General features: G+C 48.7%; 1 protein-coding gene across 1 annotated transcript; it reads right to left on the bottom strand.

The window, feature by feature from the left end:
- Window positions 1-5803: 5803 nt before the first annotated feature.
- Window positions 5804-13207, bottom strand: PSPH (phosphoserine phosphatase). Its single transcript, XM_063146749.1, has 5 exons — window positions 12933-13207; window positions 11966-12100; window positions 10421-10566; window positions 7841-7989; window positions 5804-6003 (listed from the first exon to the last, which is right to left on the bottom strand). The coding sequence occupies exons 1-5, from the start codon at window positions 13151-13153 to the stop codon at window positions 5893-5895; spliced, it is 762 nt and encodes a 253-aa protein (XP_063002819.1). The 5' UTR covers window positions 13154-13207; the 3' UTR covers window positions 5804-5892.
- Between the last annotated feature and the right edge of the window lie 557 nt (window positions 13208-13764).

Here is a 13764-nt window from a genome sequence, read left to right as displayed (position 1 = left end):
TACAGACCATACAGGGATGGTCTGTATGGCCACAAAGAAGCTGGTGTACTGAGGTTTTAAGACTGCATCCATATACATGCTCAACTGCAAGTAAGTCTCCGTGAACTCACTTCTTACGCACTTATGGCACAACCTTATTTATTTATTTATTTATTTGAGCATTTTTATCCCGCTCTTCAGCCAAAAAGGCTCTCAAGGCGGCTTACAAAAATATTTCTTGACAGTCCCTGCCCACAGGCTTACAATCTAAAAAAAAACAGGACACAAAAGGAAAGGGAATTGGGAGGGAGGAGGAAAAGCAAATTCAGGCACTACATTCTTAGTTGCAAAATATTCTTAGTTGCATAAGTTGCAACCTTATGCATGTTGGCCGAGGAATTGTCATGCCTGTTTGGCTGGAGAATGCTGAGCATTGGAGGACCCTTTTCTGTCTAAACATGCATAGGATTTGAGGTTTTTTTCTGTCTAAACATGCATAGGATTGTAGAACTTTTTTCTGCCTAAACATGCATAGGATTGCACCTGTTCTTAATTTCACTTTTACACACAGGCTGTTAGAATTCTAGACTGATGTCCCAAACTGGGTACAATTTGGTCAGATCCAAATTCGGCAGAAACTTGAGGGGGCTGGAGATGCATTGAATTGCCATCTTTCATTTGAACTATCCAGCCAGTTCCTTGGCAGATTTAGAGGGATAAAGCAGGGGTGAAGAAACTCAGGCCTGGGTCCCAATCCAACCCTCCACGATTCCCAAGAAGTCCACATCCCCCACCCCCCCAGCCCCTAAAACCACGTATTGTGCATCTTTTCCCCATTCTGAAAGGTCTAAATTCATCTCCTGAGGCGTGGAGGCTGGCAGTAAAGAGCTTTAAGCTAAAAAATAAAAAAATGCTGGTCATTTTTGTATTTGGGGCTCACCCCTTTTGCGTCTCCCCTCGCCCACCTCTAGGATTGCAGCCCCCAAGAGCTTCCCCAAAACGGAGTTCGGTCCTTTGGCTGAAAGAGGTTCAACTTGTCTGATAAGGATTAGCAAATGAAAGAACATTTCATTATTATTATTATTATTATTATTATTATTGTTCTGTTTCCCATGGGGAGGGGGACCGTTGCCCACACGGGTCTTGTTTTTTTCCCGCTGAACAAAGCTGGCTTAGCAAAATAAAACTGTTTTGAACATCCTGTTCGCTGGAACAGTGGTTTTGTGGACATATCATCCTGTTTTTTTCCAGCTGGAATAAGTTACGGATTTGAGTTGCCTCACCTGACAACCCCCCACGGGCAACTGAAACGCGTCCCAGGCACATTCCACGCTGGCTCTGATGCTTCGCTGTTTGCTTTGTCCGCCAGTCAGTCATGGAATTTTCCCATGTGACCCTTTGCACTCCTGTCTCCTGTATCTAACTTCATTACCAGATCGGTTATTTAACGGTCCAGAGACCAATAACTGTTGCCTGTTGCTCTGCAGATCCTTCACAGACCTTTTAACCGCCTTGTTTTCAGATTTGTAGCTGAAAATACGAAGCCATGAGTATTCCAAGAGAGTTCCGGTCTTTGGGCAGAAGCCGGGCAAATCACAGACCTATACAGAGGGCTCGTAGCACTACCAGTCCGAAGGCATGTGCGGCCATTCCGTCTATTTCTCCTTAATGGATTTTCTGAGGTGAAGAAGCGGTAAGAAAACCAGGAAGTCTAGAAGTGGAAGATGTCACCTGCACCCCCCTGTAAAATTCTGTGATTTAGGCAGGGCACCTGGAAGCATTCTTGGCCCATTTTCTCGGCTCTGTGCAGAACTCCCTGCCGGAAACTTGATCTGGTGCTGTCTCTCTCCTATCCTGCAAATGGCCTTTTCCCCATCCTTCCCTTCGTCTTATCCTGAATCCTCACCCTGAACTGTCATCAAGTTTTTAAAGATGTGCAACCCATGCTCAGAATGAGGCGGGCTGCCAGTTCTTTTCAGGCGCACATAATTGACGCTGGGCTAACCAACCCACTTCGCTCCAGACCCCACCCCACCTACTTTCCCCCTTCCCACTTCAGGCAACTCTGTGTAACAACATTTGCCTGCTTTCATTCCCCTCTAGCCATGACTGCCTTGTTTCCTCACTGTCTCAGGTGGTCATGTGTTCTATTACACAGTCCTCTAACTGAAGGGCTGTCTGAGGACAGTCCTCTATTTTGAACACACAGGGCTGTCCAGTCCAAGCCCAGTTTCAAGATCAAGAACCCCAAGTAGGGAGGGCAGGCAGATGGGCCTTGAAGTCGCTCATCAATATTTCATCCCTAGACAGGTAGACAGCTCACCTGGTGAAATGCATTATATTGATATTTAAATTAAAGCCATTCTTTCTATATTTGCATCTCCCCATAAAGTAGCACATTATTATTATTATTATTATTATTATTATTATTATTATTATTATTATTATTATTTATATAGCACCATCAATGTACATGGTGCTGTACAGATAACACAGTAAATAAACATGCACATTTATGCATATTTATTTACAATATTTATTTACAATATTTATTTACATATCTGTGTCCTCTTTCAGCTCACCACTGCTATATCTTTTAGTTTGTAAGCTCCTTGGGAGCAGGGGCCTGAGTATGTTGGTAATAACAATGTGTCTGTACAGAATCTAATTCAGTCTTCCCTGGTGCCCTCCAGATGTTTTGAACTACAGTTCCCAGCATTCCTGGCCACGCCGACTGGGGCTGATGGGAGTTGAATTTCAAAACATCTGCAGGGCAACAGCTTTGGGAAGGAGGGGTCTACTTCCTTCCTGCTGTTCGAGAGCAACTCAGGCAAGGACTTAAGGCTACAGGCTGTAAACATGACCAGCTTGTACAAACACTGGCCATAGAGGTCAGAGATGTGAATAATGAAACATTGTGAGTTTTGAGAAAAACAGTTCTGAGAACAGCAGAAGGCACACCAGCCTTGACAGTTTGGCGGGCTTTTTAAAAACCCTGTTTTTGCCAGGTAGAAGTTATTCACTAGGCCTCAAGCACCATCCTTGATCTGGAGCTACCTCTGACTTTCAGGTTCCATAGGGGCAGGGGTGTTCATTCTGTTACAGTGGCCTTCCCCGACCTAGGGAGGTTGTGGGCTCTCCCACACTCGAGGCCTTCAAGAGGCAGCGGGACAACCCTCTGCCAGGGATGCTTTAGGGTGGATTCCTGCATTGAGCAGGGGGTTGGACTCGATGGCCTTGAGGCCCCTTCCAACTCTGCTATTCCATGATTCTATGATTCTATGACCTGGTGCTCTCCAGCTCTAGCTATCCCGTTCCATTTCTGTTCAGCTCCAGGTGACACCCCCAAACATGGAGGCTGTACTTAGCTCGCATGGCTAATCGCGATACCGCCTCTCTCCCTTTAAAATTCCTCCACAAAACCCACCTTTTCTGTGAGTCTTTTCCTCTTCACCCTTTTCCTCTTAACTTCTAGAGTTTAAATCTGTTGGAGAAGAGAGGCTCGTGGCTAACATGTATATTTTTAAAGATTAAGTTTTATTGTAACACAAACATTTGTGGACTTCAGCCTATTCCATCAGATGCATTATGTTTAAGTATGTATTAACAGTATATTCCTTCCTTCCTGTGACTCCCCCACCCTGCCCCATCTTCTGTTACCTTCCCCACTGTCAAATTTAAGACTGTAGTATCTTCGGGCAGGGACCTTTTTCCAGGACTGGAAATCTTGTAAGAGCCCCAACGCACATTGTGCTGTTGTTCTCCTCCTTCTCCTCCTCCTCTTCTCCGCAAATTTGCCCTCTGCCTTATAAAAGCCATCTAAGCTGCTGGCCGTTGCCATATCTTGAGGGCAGCCGTTTGCACGTTCGCTGTGTGTAATGTGATGAAATACATCCCTTTCGTCCTCCTCCTGAGCTGACTGGCAGCCAGTTTTATCCCTGAATTCTAAGTCTGGGAGAAGAAAAAGCACAAGAGAAATGTCTCCATTCGCTCTCTTGATAGCAGGAGTGGAGGAAAAAAAACCCCACTTTTTAAAAAATTAGCTCTCGTCTAGGAGACATTTTACAAGACTGAGCCCCAGGTTCAGGAGACGACTTCATCAAGCCCATTAGTTCAGAGTGGCCCAGACTCAGTGGTGGAACCTCATTGCCTGATTAAAAAGAAGAGAGAGCGGTGTGTGTGTGGAGGGGGGGGGAGCCTTTTCAGATTCCCTCTAACAAGAATCCTGGCACCCCACAAGCGCCCTGGCTCTGGCATAATACCGCTATTGTTCCCGCAATGAGCTCTCGAGTTCAGCAAGAGGCAGTTAGTCTGGGAGGACTCTCTCTGCAAGTGTGTTCTCACTCAAAACGGCAGCGGCTTTCCTTAGGGTTTCTCCTAAGCAGTGGTTCAAAGAGGCCTGAAACTTCAGGGGCCCCCAGATGATCACCCAGAGAGCAGCAAGTGATGTGGGCACCGTGCTGGCACATGGGCCGATGTGTGCATGTTTCTGCTTGCTACCCTTTCTTATTTTGAAAAACAGTTTATAGTCGGGCCGGCCGGGCTTGCATACACACACATGGTTACACATGCTCATGTTGCTATTCTAGGTTCAATTAGAGTTTTTTCTTGGTATAATTATGTGTTGTTATTCTAGGTTTAATTAGAGGTTTTCTAGGTTCAATTATAGGGTATTGTGTTATTATTTTATATATATATATATATATATATATATATATGATTCCTCTTTAGAATTTCAAGAGAAAGATCTTGGGGTTGTTTTGGTGGACAACTTGATGAAACCGGTGACCCAACGTGTGGGTGCCATGTAAAAGGCAAATTCCCTGTTGGGCATAATTAGGAAAGGGATCGAAAATAAAACTGCCAATATCATACTGCCCCTTCTACAAATCTAGGGTGTGACCAAACTTGGGATACTTTGCATCGTTCTGGCTTTGAATGTTTCCCATGAGATGTGACACTTTCCTGTTTTTCCAACGGGCGTTTGAAGCTCGCCGGCCGGTCTGTGTTCATTTCACTGCTGGTCAGTTGTTTTGATAGTGTGTTTTTGAAATATGTAAGATGCGGTGGTGAGATTTGAGCGTGGCAGTTCCTTGCATTTATTGGAAGCTGCTTCAAAAATTGTGACTGAAGCAGGACACACCCACACCCACACACGTGTCTTGGAAATCATCGTAAAAGCAGAGAATTGAGCATGTGCAACGTGTACATTTTGGCTATCATTGTGTAAACACAGCCCGCCTGTCTGGGTTTCAAGGACTGGACTTCCAGGTAAGACAGAGCGGCTTCTGAGGTCGTTAGAGCCCCAAACCTGTTCTTAGAAATGGATCACTGGAACCATCTTTGGGAAGGGTGTTGAACATCTTTCAGCTGAGGAAGGAATTCCATCTTGGAGGGGCCAAATGCAAAAAGGATGGGGGGGCAAAAATACAAAACAGGGCCAGCATATTATAGCTTAAAGCTCTTACTGTCGGTACCTAATCCTCAACTTTTTAGAATGGGGTGGGGTGGGGAACAATCAAATCACCAGGAAACAATCAAATCACCAGTGGTTTGGGAGGGAGGTGGACGAGGCCAGATCTGGACCACAGGAAGGCCCTGATCTGTGCTCATATCATGTCCCTGCTACATCCTACCTTATCCCCCAGTGTCAAGTGAAGCATTGCTATGGCTTTCGGAGGGGCATGTTTTCCTCATGACTGAGACGGCATGGGGGTGGCGTCGGGTGACGGGATGGACACACACAGCCATTTCCCACCCGAACACCCTCCTGAGGTCAAGAGCTCGCCGGGGATCCCGAAATGAAAGGCCGCGAACACCTCCATTTCGCAAATAACAATAAGAACATGTTTAATTGCATAACCATACATCTACCTACGAGAAGTGTTAATAAAATAAGCCCTAGTTCATAATTTATCGTTCTTCTAGTTCTTTCAGTAGCTCGTCAAAGTGGGTGATGTACCATTTGGCCTTCTCCTTGACTTGCTTCCGCACAACGTTGCCGCCAAAGCCGATGAAACAGTCCTAGGCAAACGGAAAGAGACGGGCTGGTTAGTTCTCCGGGTCTGGAAATGTGGGCTTCAGGAGACTGAGCCACGGACCCGAGAGGATGCGGACGGAAAGGAAAGGCATCCTCGGTTCCCTGGCAGCCCATCAGATCAGGGGACGGTTTAGCTTGGCCGGTGGAAGGTGGAGCAGCTCTCTGGCCTGGAGGCTTCGGAAGCAGGCGAGGAATACCTCTGATACCGCCTGACACAGATCATGTTGCCCTGCACTGGTCCTGCAAGCCCTGGCCACTCGCTTCTCATGTGGCTAGCATCCCAGCCGGTGTGGGAAAGAGGTACAGACCCTGCAAATGCCAGCCGAGTCCCTCACCATCGTCTGACCCACTAGCTTGGTCCGGGAGAGGGGGTGCTGTAGCCACCAAACCAAAACTGGTGGCATTGGATGAGGCCACCAGGCCCCAGAGGAGGCGGAAAGCAAGAGCTGCAGATGGCCGCTCCGCTTTTGCCAGGTGTCTTTAGGCAAGGAGACTTTGGGAGTGGGTTCTGTTCGGAAATGAAATGCAGTTTCTTAACACCGCCCAGCCCTGTTTCTGGTCATCTGCCCTGTTTCCCAGTGCTCTGTGACCAAGTGGTGATGTCAGAACTCCTCGTGAGCGGCTCTGGAATGGGTTTTTCCTGGCTCAGCTACCCATAAGCATCAGCAGCGGCTGCCAACTGTGTCGCCCTCCCTCTTTTGCCAACCGTGTGATGGGACATGACGCGTTCCTTGCTTTAAAACGTCCTTCGCAGGGCCACAGCCACGAACTGCAGAAGGACTTGGCTCCTTAATGCCAATTCCTGACGCCTGGCCTGGCCTCCGTGACCTGTTCCTTTTGACTTGGCTCACCTCCCCGGGAAGATACCACGAGCAATCATTAACAGAGCGCCGAAATCATTAACCCAGGAGCAGGCATTGTGTCTGGTCCTTAGGAAAGACATGCAGAATTTGTTTTTTTATGCTGCTTGCATTTTCCCCATAGATGATTGCGGGGTGGGGTGGGGGTCCTCCAATTTTCTGTGGGGGTGTCATCTCCAGGAGTGAGATGCTGGGTGGGGTGGAGATGCACCCGGCTACTTTCTGTTGGGGACGATGTGGTGGATTGGTTTTGCTGATGTTCAGAGTCTGAGTGGTTGCCGTACAAGGCTCTTGAAAGGCGTTTATCCCCAGGACAGTGTAGCCGTGGCTGGAGCAGAGGCCTTCAACGTAGTGCCTGTGGGAACCAATGTGCCCTCAGACGCCTCTTCCAGTGCCCCTCTTGATTTTTATTTTCAGTATCTGGATTCCAAAGAAGGCTTTTGTGTTTTGTAACTTGGGCAAATGACTTTCCTTTTAGTCCCTCCTCTTGGCCTTCTGGGAAATAGCTGTTTTCTGACAAGACAAGCTCACTGTGGTAGTCATTCTATAAAAGGGCAAACTCCCCACCCCTTGGCAGCCATTTTGTGAGAGTACCCACAACACTCAAAATTCCAGATGTGCCCACCGACCTAAAAAGCCCAGGGATCCCTGCATGCATGCATGCATCTGTGTGCGTGAGAGAGAGAGAGAAGTTTGTATCTTTGCACTGCAATATGTGACTTGGCTAACTTGCTAATATTTGGATTGTACAAGCAGATCTGCCCTGGGAAAAGAGGGCTGATTCTGGAAAACCTGAGTTCAAGCTCTCATGCAGCAAGAAAACTCAGGCTCTTTCTCTCCCTCTGCCTAACTTATTTATCACGGGGAGAAAATTGGGGAAAACTTCCGGACTGCCCTGGGCTCACAGGGAGGGTAGAACCCAAAGGTAACCACAGAGCCAGCGTCGGCTTTGGACACTCACTGCGGGCGGGGAGGCTTCCATATCCGTTGCTCCGTCTCCGATCATAACCACCTTCTTAAACTGATACTGCTCCTTCAGGTAACTAATCACTTGTCCTTTGCCGCCCGACTCGGCTGTTGGCTGCGTCTCGTCAAAGCCGGCGTATTCTCCTAGATGGGCATCACAGAGAGAAAATCAGTCATGGAGCTGCAGCAAGCTGTGAGGGAGGATCACAAGGGTGCTAAATGTTTGACACATCCAAAGGATTGGGGAGAGGGAGAGGAATCTCCCTCCAAACGTTTTCCAATATGGAAAGTGCCCGGTTTGGGGCCTAGGAGATACACCCTATCGTGCAGAAACCTTCCTTGCTAATGACAGTGTATGAAGTTTGGCCATGCATGAGCGAAGGGCAGTTTCTACATGCTCAGAAGCTCTGCTGTCTCTCGTTCCTTTACATATTCCAGACCAAGCCCTGAAATTAAAAGCAAGCTCCCAGTGATTTATATTCCAGCCCCATAGCTCAGTAGGGGGTGAAGCAGACCTATAGATCGTACTCTCTCACTCCCATCACTGGGCATTGCCGGTGTCCAAAGTAAGGGGAATCCCGTCTTTAAATCCACGCAAGGTCTTCCAGCGTGGCCTGCCTCCCATCTTTTTCCTCCCCGTGGCAAAAGGGATTGTGCCACATAAGAACAGAAGAAGAGCTGTGCTGGATCAGACCAAGGGTCAGTGGAGGCTGGTGACTCCGATGTCAGTGGGGCAGTAAATGTGCTCTGGACTTCAGTAAGAAGCAGTCAGAACTCTGAGGAGCAATCCTTGGCTTTGCTGTTCATGAGACGGTGAATCTGCTCCAGGTTTTAGTCCGAGCCAGTCAGAACTCTAAAAGGACCTTGGAGAGCTCCTTTAGAGTTCCGACTGGTTTGGACTGAAACCCGGAGCGGATTCATTGGAGCCACAAGCGTCCACTGGACGTATCTTCTTATTAAGACGTAAGAACGAGAACATTAAAAACATCTGAAGAGCCCTGCTGGATCAGACCAAGGGGCCATCTAGCCCAGCATTCTGTTCACACAGTGACCACCCACGAAACCCACATGCAGGACACGAGTGCAATGGCACCCTCCTGTCCATGTTCCCCAGCAACTGGTGTACGTGGACACACTGCTTTTGATATTTGAGTGGCCCTATTTATTCCGTTATCCCTGAACGCTGAGCCTGGCCATAAAAGCTGCATTATCGTCAGCGGAACAAAGTCTTTAACCTTGACGTTGTGTTTTATCAACCCACGGCCAGCTGGTGGATAAGAGATCGTGCCACTGCCTCCGTCAGTGTGCTGACCTCAGCAACAGCTCTCCTTGCTCCTCCTGAGCGCTGAGATAAACCTTAACCATCGGAAGGAACTGTTCATTCTCAGCCATCTAGGCAGGCTGGATGATCACAACCAGTAGCCCGTTTGCAATGCCTGCTTCTTTTGATGAACCGAAACGATCAGCGAGTGGGAAGAGGAGATTTCTCTTTCTTCTCTGTTCTACGAGAAGTGCCGCTTGACACACACCTGCTAAAATTCCCTGTTCTCCACAACCCCCCACAAAAATGTGTAGGCTTTTGAGTTCTCCAGAACTCACTTAGCCTGATGAAGAGTTCTGGAGAGCTCAGAAGCTTCATAGAATCATAGAATAGCAGAGTTGGAAGGGGCCTACAAGGCCATCGAGTCCAATCCCCTGTTCAATGCAGGAATCCACCCTAAAGCATCCCTGACAGATGCTTGTCCAGCTGCCTCTTGAAGGCCTCTAGTGTGGGAGAGCCCACAACCTCCCTGGGTAACGGGTTCCATTGTCGTACTGCTCTAACAGTCAGGAAGTTTTTCCTGATGTCCAGCCAGAATCTGGCTTCCTTTAACTTGAGCCCGTTATTCCGTGTCCTGCACTCTGGGAGAATCGAGAAGAGATCCTGGCCCTCCTCTGTGTGACAACCTTTCAAGTATTTGAAGAGTGCTCTCATGTCTCTTGCATGTTTATGGATTTTGGCCTTGGGATTTTTGGGACCTTTGATCATGGCTGGCTGGGGGCTGCTTGGAGTTGTAGTCACACACATCTGGAGGGCACCACGTTAGGGAAGGGTGCTTTAATAGGTGCCAATCAAGAAGACTGCAGTGCCAAAGCCCCTGTGAAAGGGTTTAGGCCTCTCAGGCAGAGAATGATAACTCCAAAGGTTCCTTGGTAGAAACAGTTTTGTACCAGATCCAAGCTTGGCTAAATGTGTAGCCTAGGAAGCCGAATAGAGGATTCTGAACATCAGAAGAACAGATCTGGGTGATGGAAGAGGGCTTTTTTTCATGTAGATTTCGGCAGAAAGAAGGCATTCTTGTTTATGCTTGCATGGATATTTTGATAGGGATTCGTTGAAGGAATCCCTACACATTTGGCTCCTCTGAATGGGATACGATTTTGCCCTCTGCATTTTCTTGCAGAATTCTAGTATGGATTAATCTGTGGGGCTCTTTCATTGTTTATTACTCCATACTGTGCATCACCATGATCCATCCCCATGGAGGTCCACCCCCCAAATTTCCTCTGGATGCTGCCATCTGGGAAATCTTACCGTTAAAGTAGAACTTCAACCGGTTGGCAAATACATTTGCTGCCGGAATATTTAGCTGCGAAGCGACGTGTTCGACAATGCTCTGAAACCCTCCGGAGATTAAGAAGACCTGGACTCCTCGCTGGTGAAGCCGGTTGACCAGTTCCCTTTAAGGAAAAGAACACAGGCCACAATGTCAGGGGTGACACCGAGATGGGGAGAGGAACCGATTCTTCAAAACAGAGCGCGTTTGCTTTCTAGCCTGTATTTAAACACTATTCATAGATCAACACAGTCAGTGCATGCAACAAAGGCACCTTTGGGGTCACAGAGGGGGGCTCAGGAACAAGTCTTCAAATAAGTGAAAGATACAGTAGGCCCAGAGATTTAAGTTGGAAAGGGGTCCCTCACAGATCTTCCTCTACACTCTGAGCTTTTCTTTCTTGGGTACTGGTGACCGAGCAATCCTGCATTTGTGCAGAGCCCTTTGTGGTTCTCTACAATCCCACCTTTTTATTTTCTCTGGAACCCGTAAGGATTAGGAATTTAAAGTCCAATTTACTTGGAACATCTGCTCCACAAAGGTCACTGAAGCAAACAGAAGCTGCAGTAGATCCTGGAAAATTTCATCCACATACCACTTTGTTTAGTGTTTTTGCCAATGTTGCACAATTGATTTTCAGAGAAATATTGCCCCTTAAGCAAGAAAGTTGCTATTTTGCTCTCACAAACTTGCCCCAGCAGAACAGAAGAGAGATAAAAACACAGATCTCCCCAACTGAAAACGTAACATTGCTTCTCCCTGCCTCGTTCAGTGTGGGCAAAGGAGAAATTCATTCTTTTAGGGCCTCCCTTTCATTTCCCCCTGTGTAATACTACAGTCAATTCTTCATGAGAAGAAGTCATCACGGGATCTCATACAATCATAGAATAGTAGAGTTGGAAGGGGCCTAAAAGGCCATCGAGTCCAACCCCCTGCTCAATTGCGTCCAGTTCTGGGCTCCACAATTCAAGAAGGACGCAGACAAGCTGGAGCGTGTTCAGAGGAGGGCAACCAGAATGATCAGGGGTCTGGAAACAAAGCCCTATGAAGAGAGACTGAAAGAACTGGGCATGTTTAGCCTGGAGAAGAGAGGATTGACGGGAGATATGATAGCACTCTTCAAATACTTCAAAGGTTGTCACACAGAGGAGGGCCAGGATCTCTTCTCGATCCTCCCAGAGTGCAGGACACGGAATAATGGACTCATGTTAAAGGAAGCCAGATTCCAGCTGGACATCAGGAAAAACTTCCTGACTGTTAGATCAGTACGACAATGGAATCAGTTACCTAGAGAGGTTGTGGGCTCTCCCACACTAGAGGCATTCAAGAGGCAGCTGGACAGCCATCTGTCAGGGATGCTTTAGGGTGGATTCCTGCATTGAGCAGGGGGTTGGACTTATGGCCTTGTAGGGCCCTTCCAACTCTGCTATTCTATGATTCAATGCAGGAATCTATCCTAAAGCCTCATGTCTTGGAATTCATAGATGATTGCAGAATATAGTAAGTTTTAGAAGACGTCTTACCGTATTCCCGGCGTGAGCTGGGGCGGGTGTTCTGATATTAATTTCTGCACTTGTTCGTACGAGGGGCGAATGAGGCCGAGCCGGGCAGTTAAAGCTGCCTTGAATGTTACAGAACCGCCCATCGCCCTGCGAGTCCTGGATTGAGATTCAGAGAAATCCAGATCAGGCTTTTAAGGGGAAGAAGGAAACCTTTCAGGGTGGGAGTGGGGATCCTGTGTACACGATCCGGCGTGGTGTCGTTAAACCTATTGCAAAGCGTTCCGATTTGTTATGAGAACGTAAGAGGAGCTGGACCGTCCCACATCTTCTTCCAAGGATGTCCCTGGCAAAACCGTAAGCAGGTTCTTGAAAGCACCTGCTGTTTAAAGCTGCTATTCACCGCAGTGGGACGCTTTCTTACTTGCCCTTCTGCTGCGCACACCCACGTCAATCATTTGCGGCAGGAACGCAAAAATGATCATTCCTCTTATCGGCTTCTCCTGCCAGCCAGCATCACACAAGGCCCGGCTGTCTCTGACGTCTCCAGCTGAAGGAATCAGCTGTTCAAGGGGTCGAGTCCAGGCCAGCGATGGAGCTGAACAATAGTGCCAGCTCCAAGTTTTTGGGGTCCCCTGGGCAAAGCACCCTCAATGGGGGCCCTCCCTCAGTGACTCTACCATCTCACCGGCTCCCTCCTCCTCCACCACCTTGTGAGGTGGTGTCAAGGTGAGCCAGGAGGCCGCGGCATCTTCTGCTCCTCACCACCACCGTGGTTGTCTGAACCACAGGAAGACGCAGGTGAACAAGCAGGGTGCAAAAGGGGAGGAGGAGGAGGAGCGGCTCCAGTGGGCCCCTGCTGTGATGAATGGGCCCTCGGCCAGCGCCCACCCATGCCCACCCTCGGAGCTAGCCCCGCTGGACGCCAGGAGAGCAAACCTCCAGCTCGCTCTATGCTCCACGGGACCCACTGCAGGACGGCCATACGTACATCTCTGCCACCGCGTCCCCGACGCCGCAGAACTTGGCCAGCTCGTCGATGCCTTCCTCCCGGATGACGGTGCTGTCCACGTCGAAGCAGACGGCGTCGGCACTCTGGAAGACCTCCTTCAGCTCCATGAGAGAGGACATCTTTTTGGGGCCCTTCCTGTTGTGGGAGAGGAAGATGAGGTCGTTCTGGAGTTCGCCACCTGGCACCCGGAGTTGGGCCATCTTGGAAGGGGGGATTCAGTGGCTGGCAGCTGTGAGTAGAGAGAAAGCTGCCCGCAGCACGGTCCTTTTCAGCAGGCCTGGGTGGGGAGGAGCAGGGTGGAGGCCGCTGCTGATTTGCTGGCCGCGGGGGCCGCACAGAAGTGGGCAGTCAGTCAAGGTTGGCTCCCCTGCTGAGTTAACCCTTCCCGGAGCCGCTCGCTGACGTCAAAAGTCAACCTGAGTTTGAGGAATTCAAGGAACCCACGAAAAAGATTGATTTCCACACACCCTCGTCTCCTTGCTTCACTACCAACAAAACTCTCTGCGATCGCACAGAGCAAATGCTACTGTCAAATACAATAAATCCCCTTCCATTTTTTTTTAAAAAATGCAACGTCCCTTCCGCGCACATGCGCACGCTTTCAGCCACGCTCACCATCAATTGGAGCTCAGGGGCGCTTAACGTAAAGCAGTGGGGTAAAACAACACTTAAAGGCCATCAGAGTGTGGGACTGGAAATAATACAGCCGATCTCCTAAAAGCAGGGATGTCGTAGAAATACGGAAAGGGGTTCAAACGAGCTAGGCTTCCTATGAATCCGAACTCGGGATTCCAAAGTGGACTGGCTGTTC

The sequence above is a fragment of the Elgaria multicarinata genome, chromosome 22 (genome assembly GCF_023053635.1).
Source record: "Elgaria multicarinata webbii isolate HBS135686 ecotype San Diego chromosome 22, rElgMul1.1.pri, whole genome shotgun sequence".
Classification (NCBI taxonomy): Eukaryota; Metazoa; Chordata; class Lepidosauria; order Squamata; family Anguidae; genus Elgaria; species Elgaria multicarinata.
Note: the sequence above shows the minus strand (reverse complement) of the source record. Positions and strands in the feature narration are given on the sequence as shown.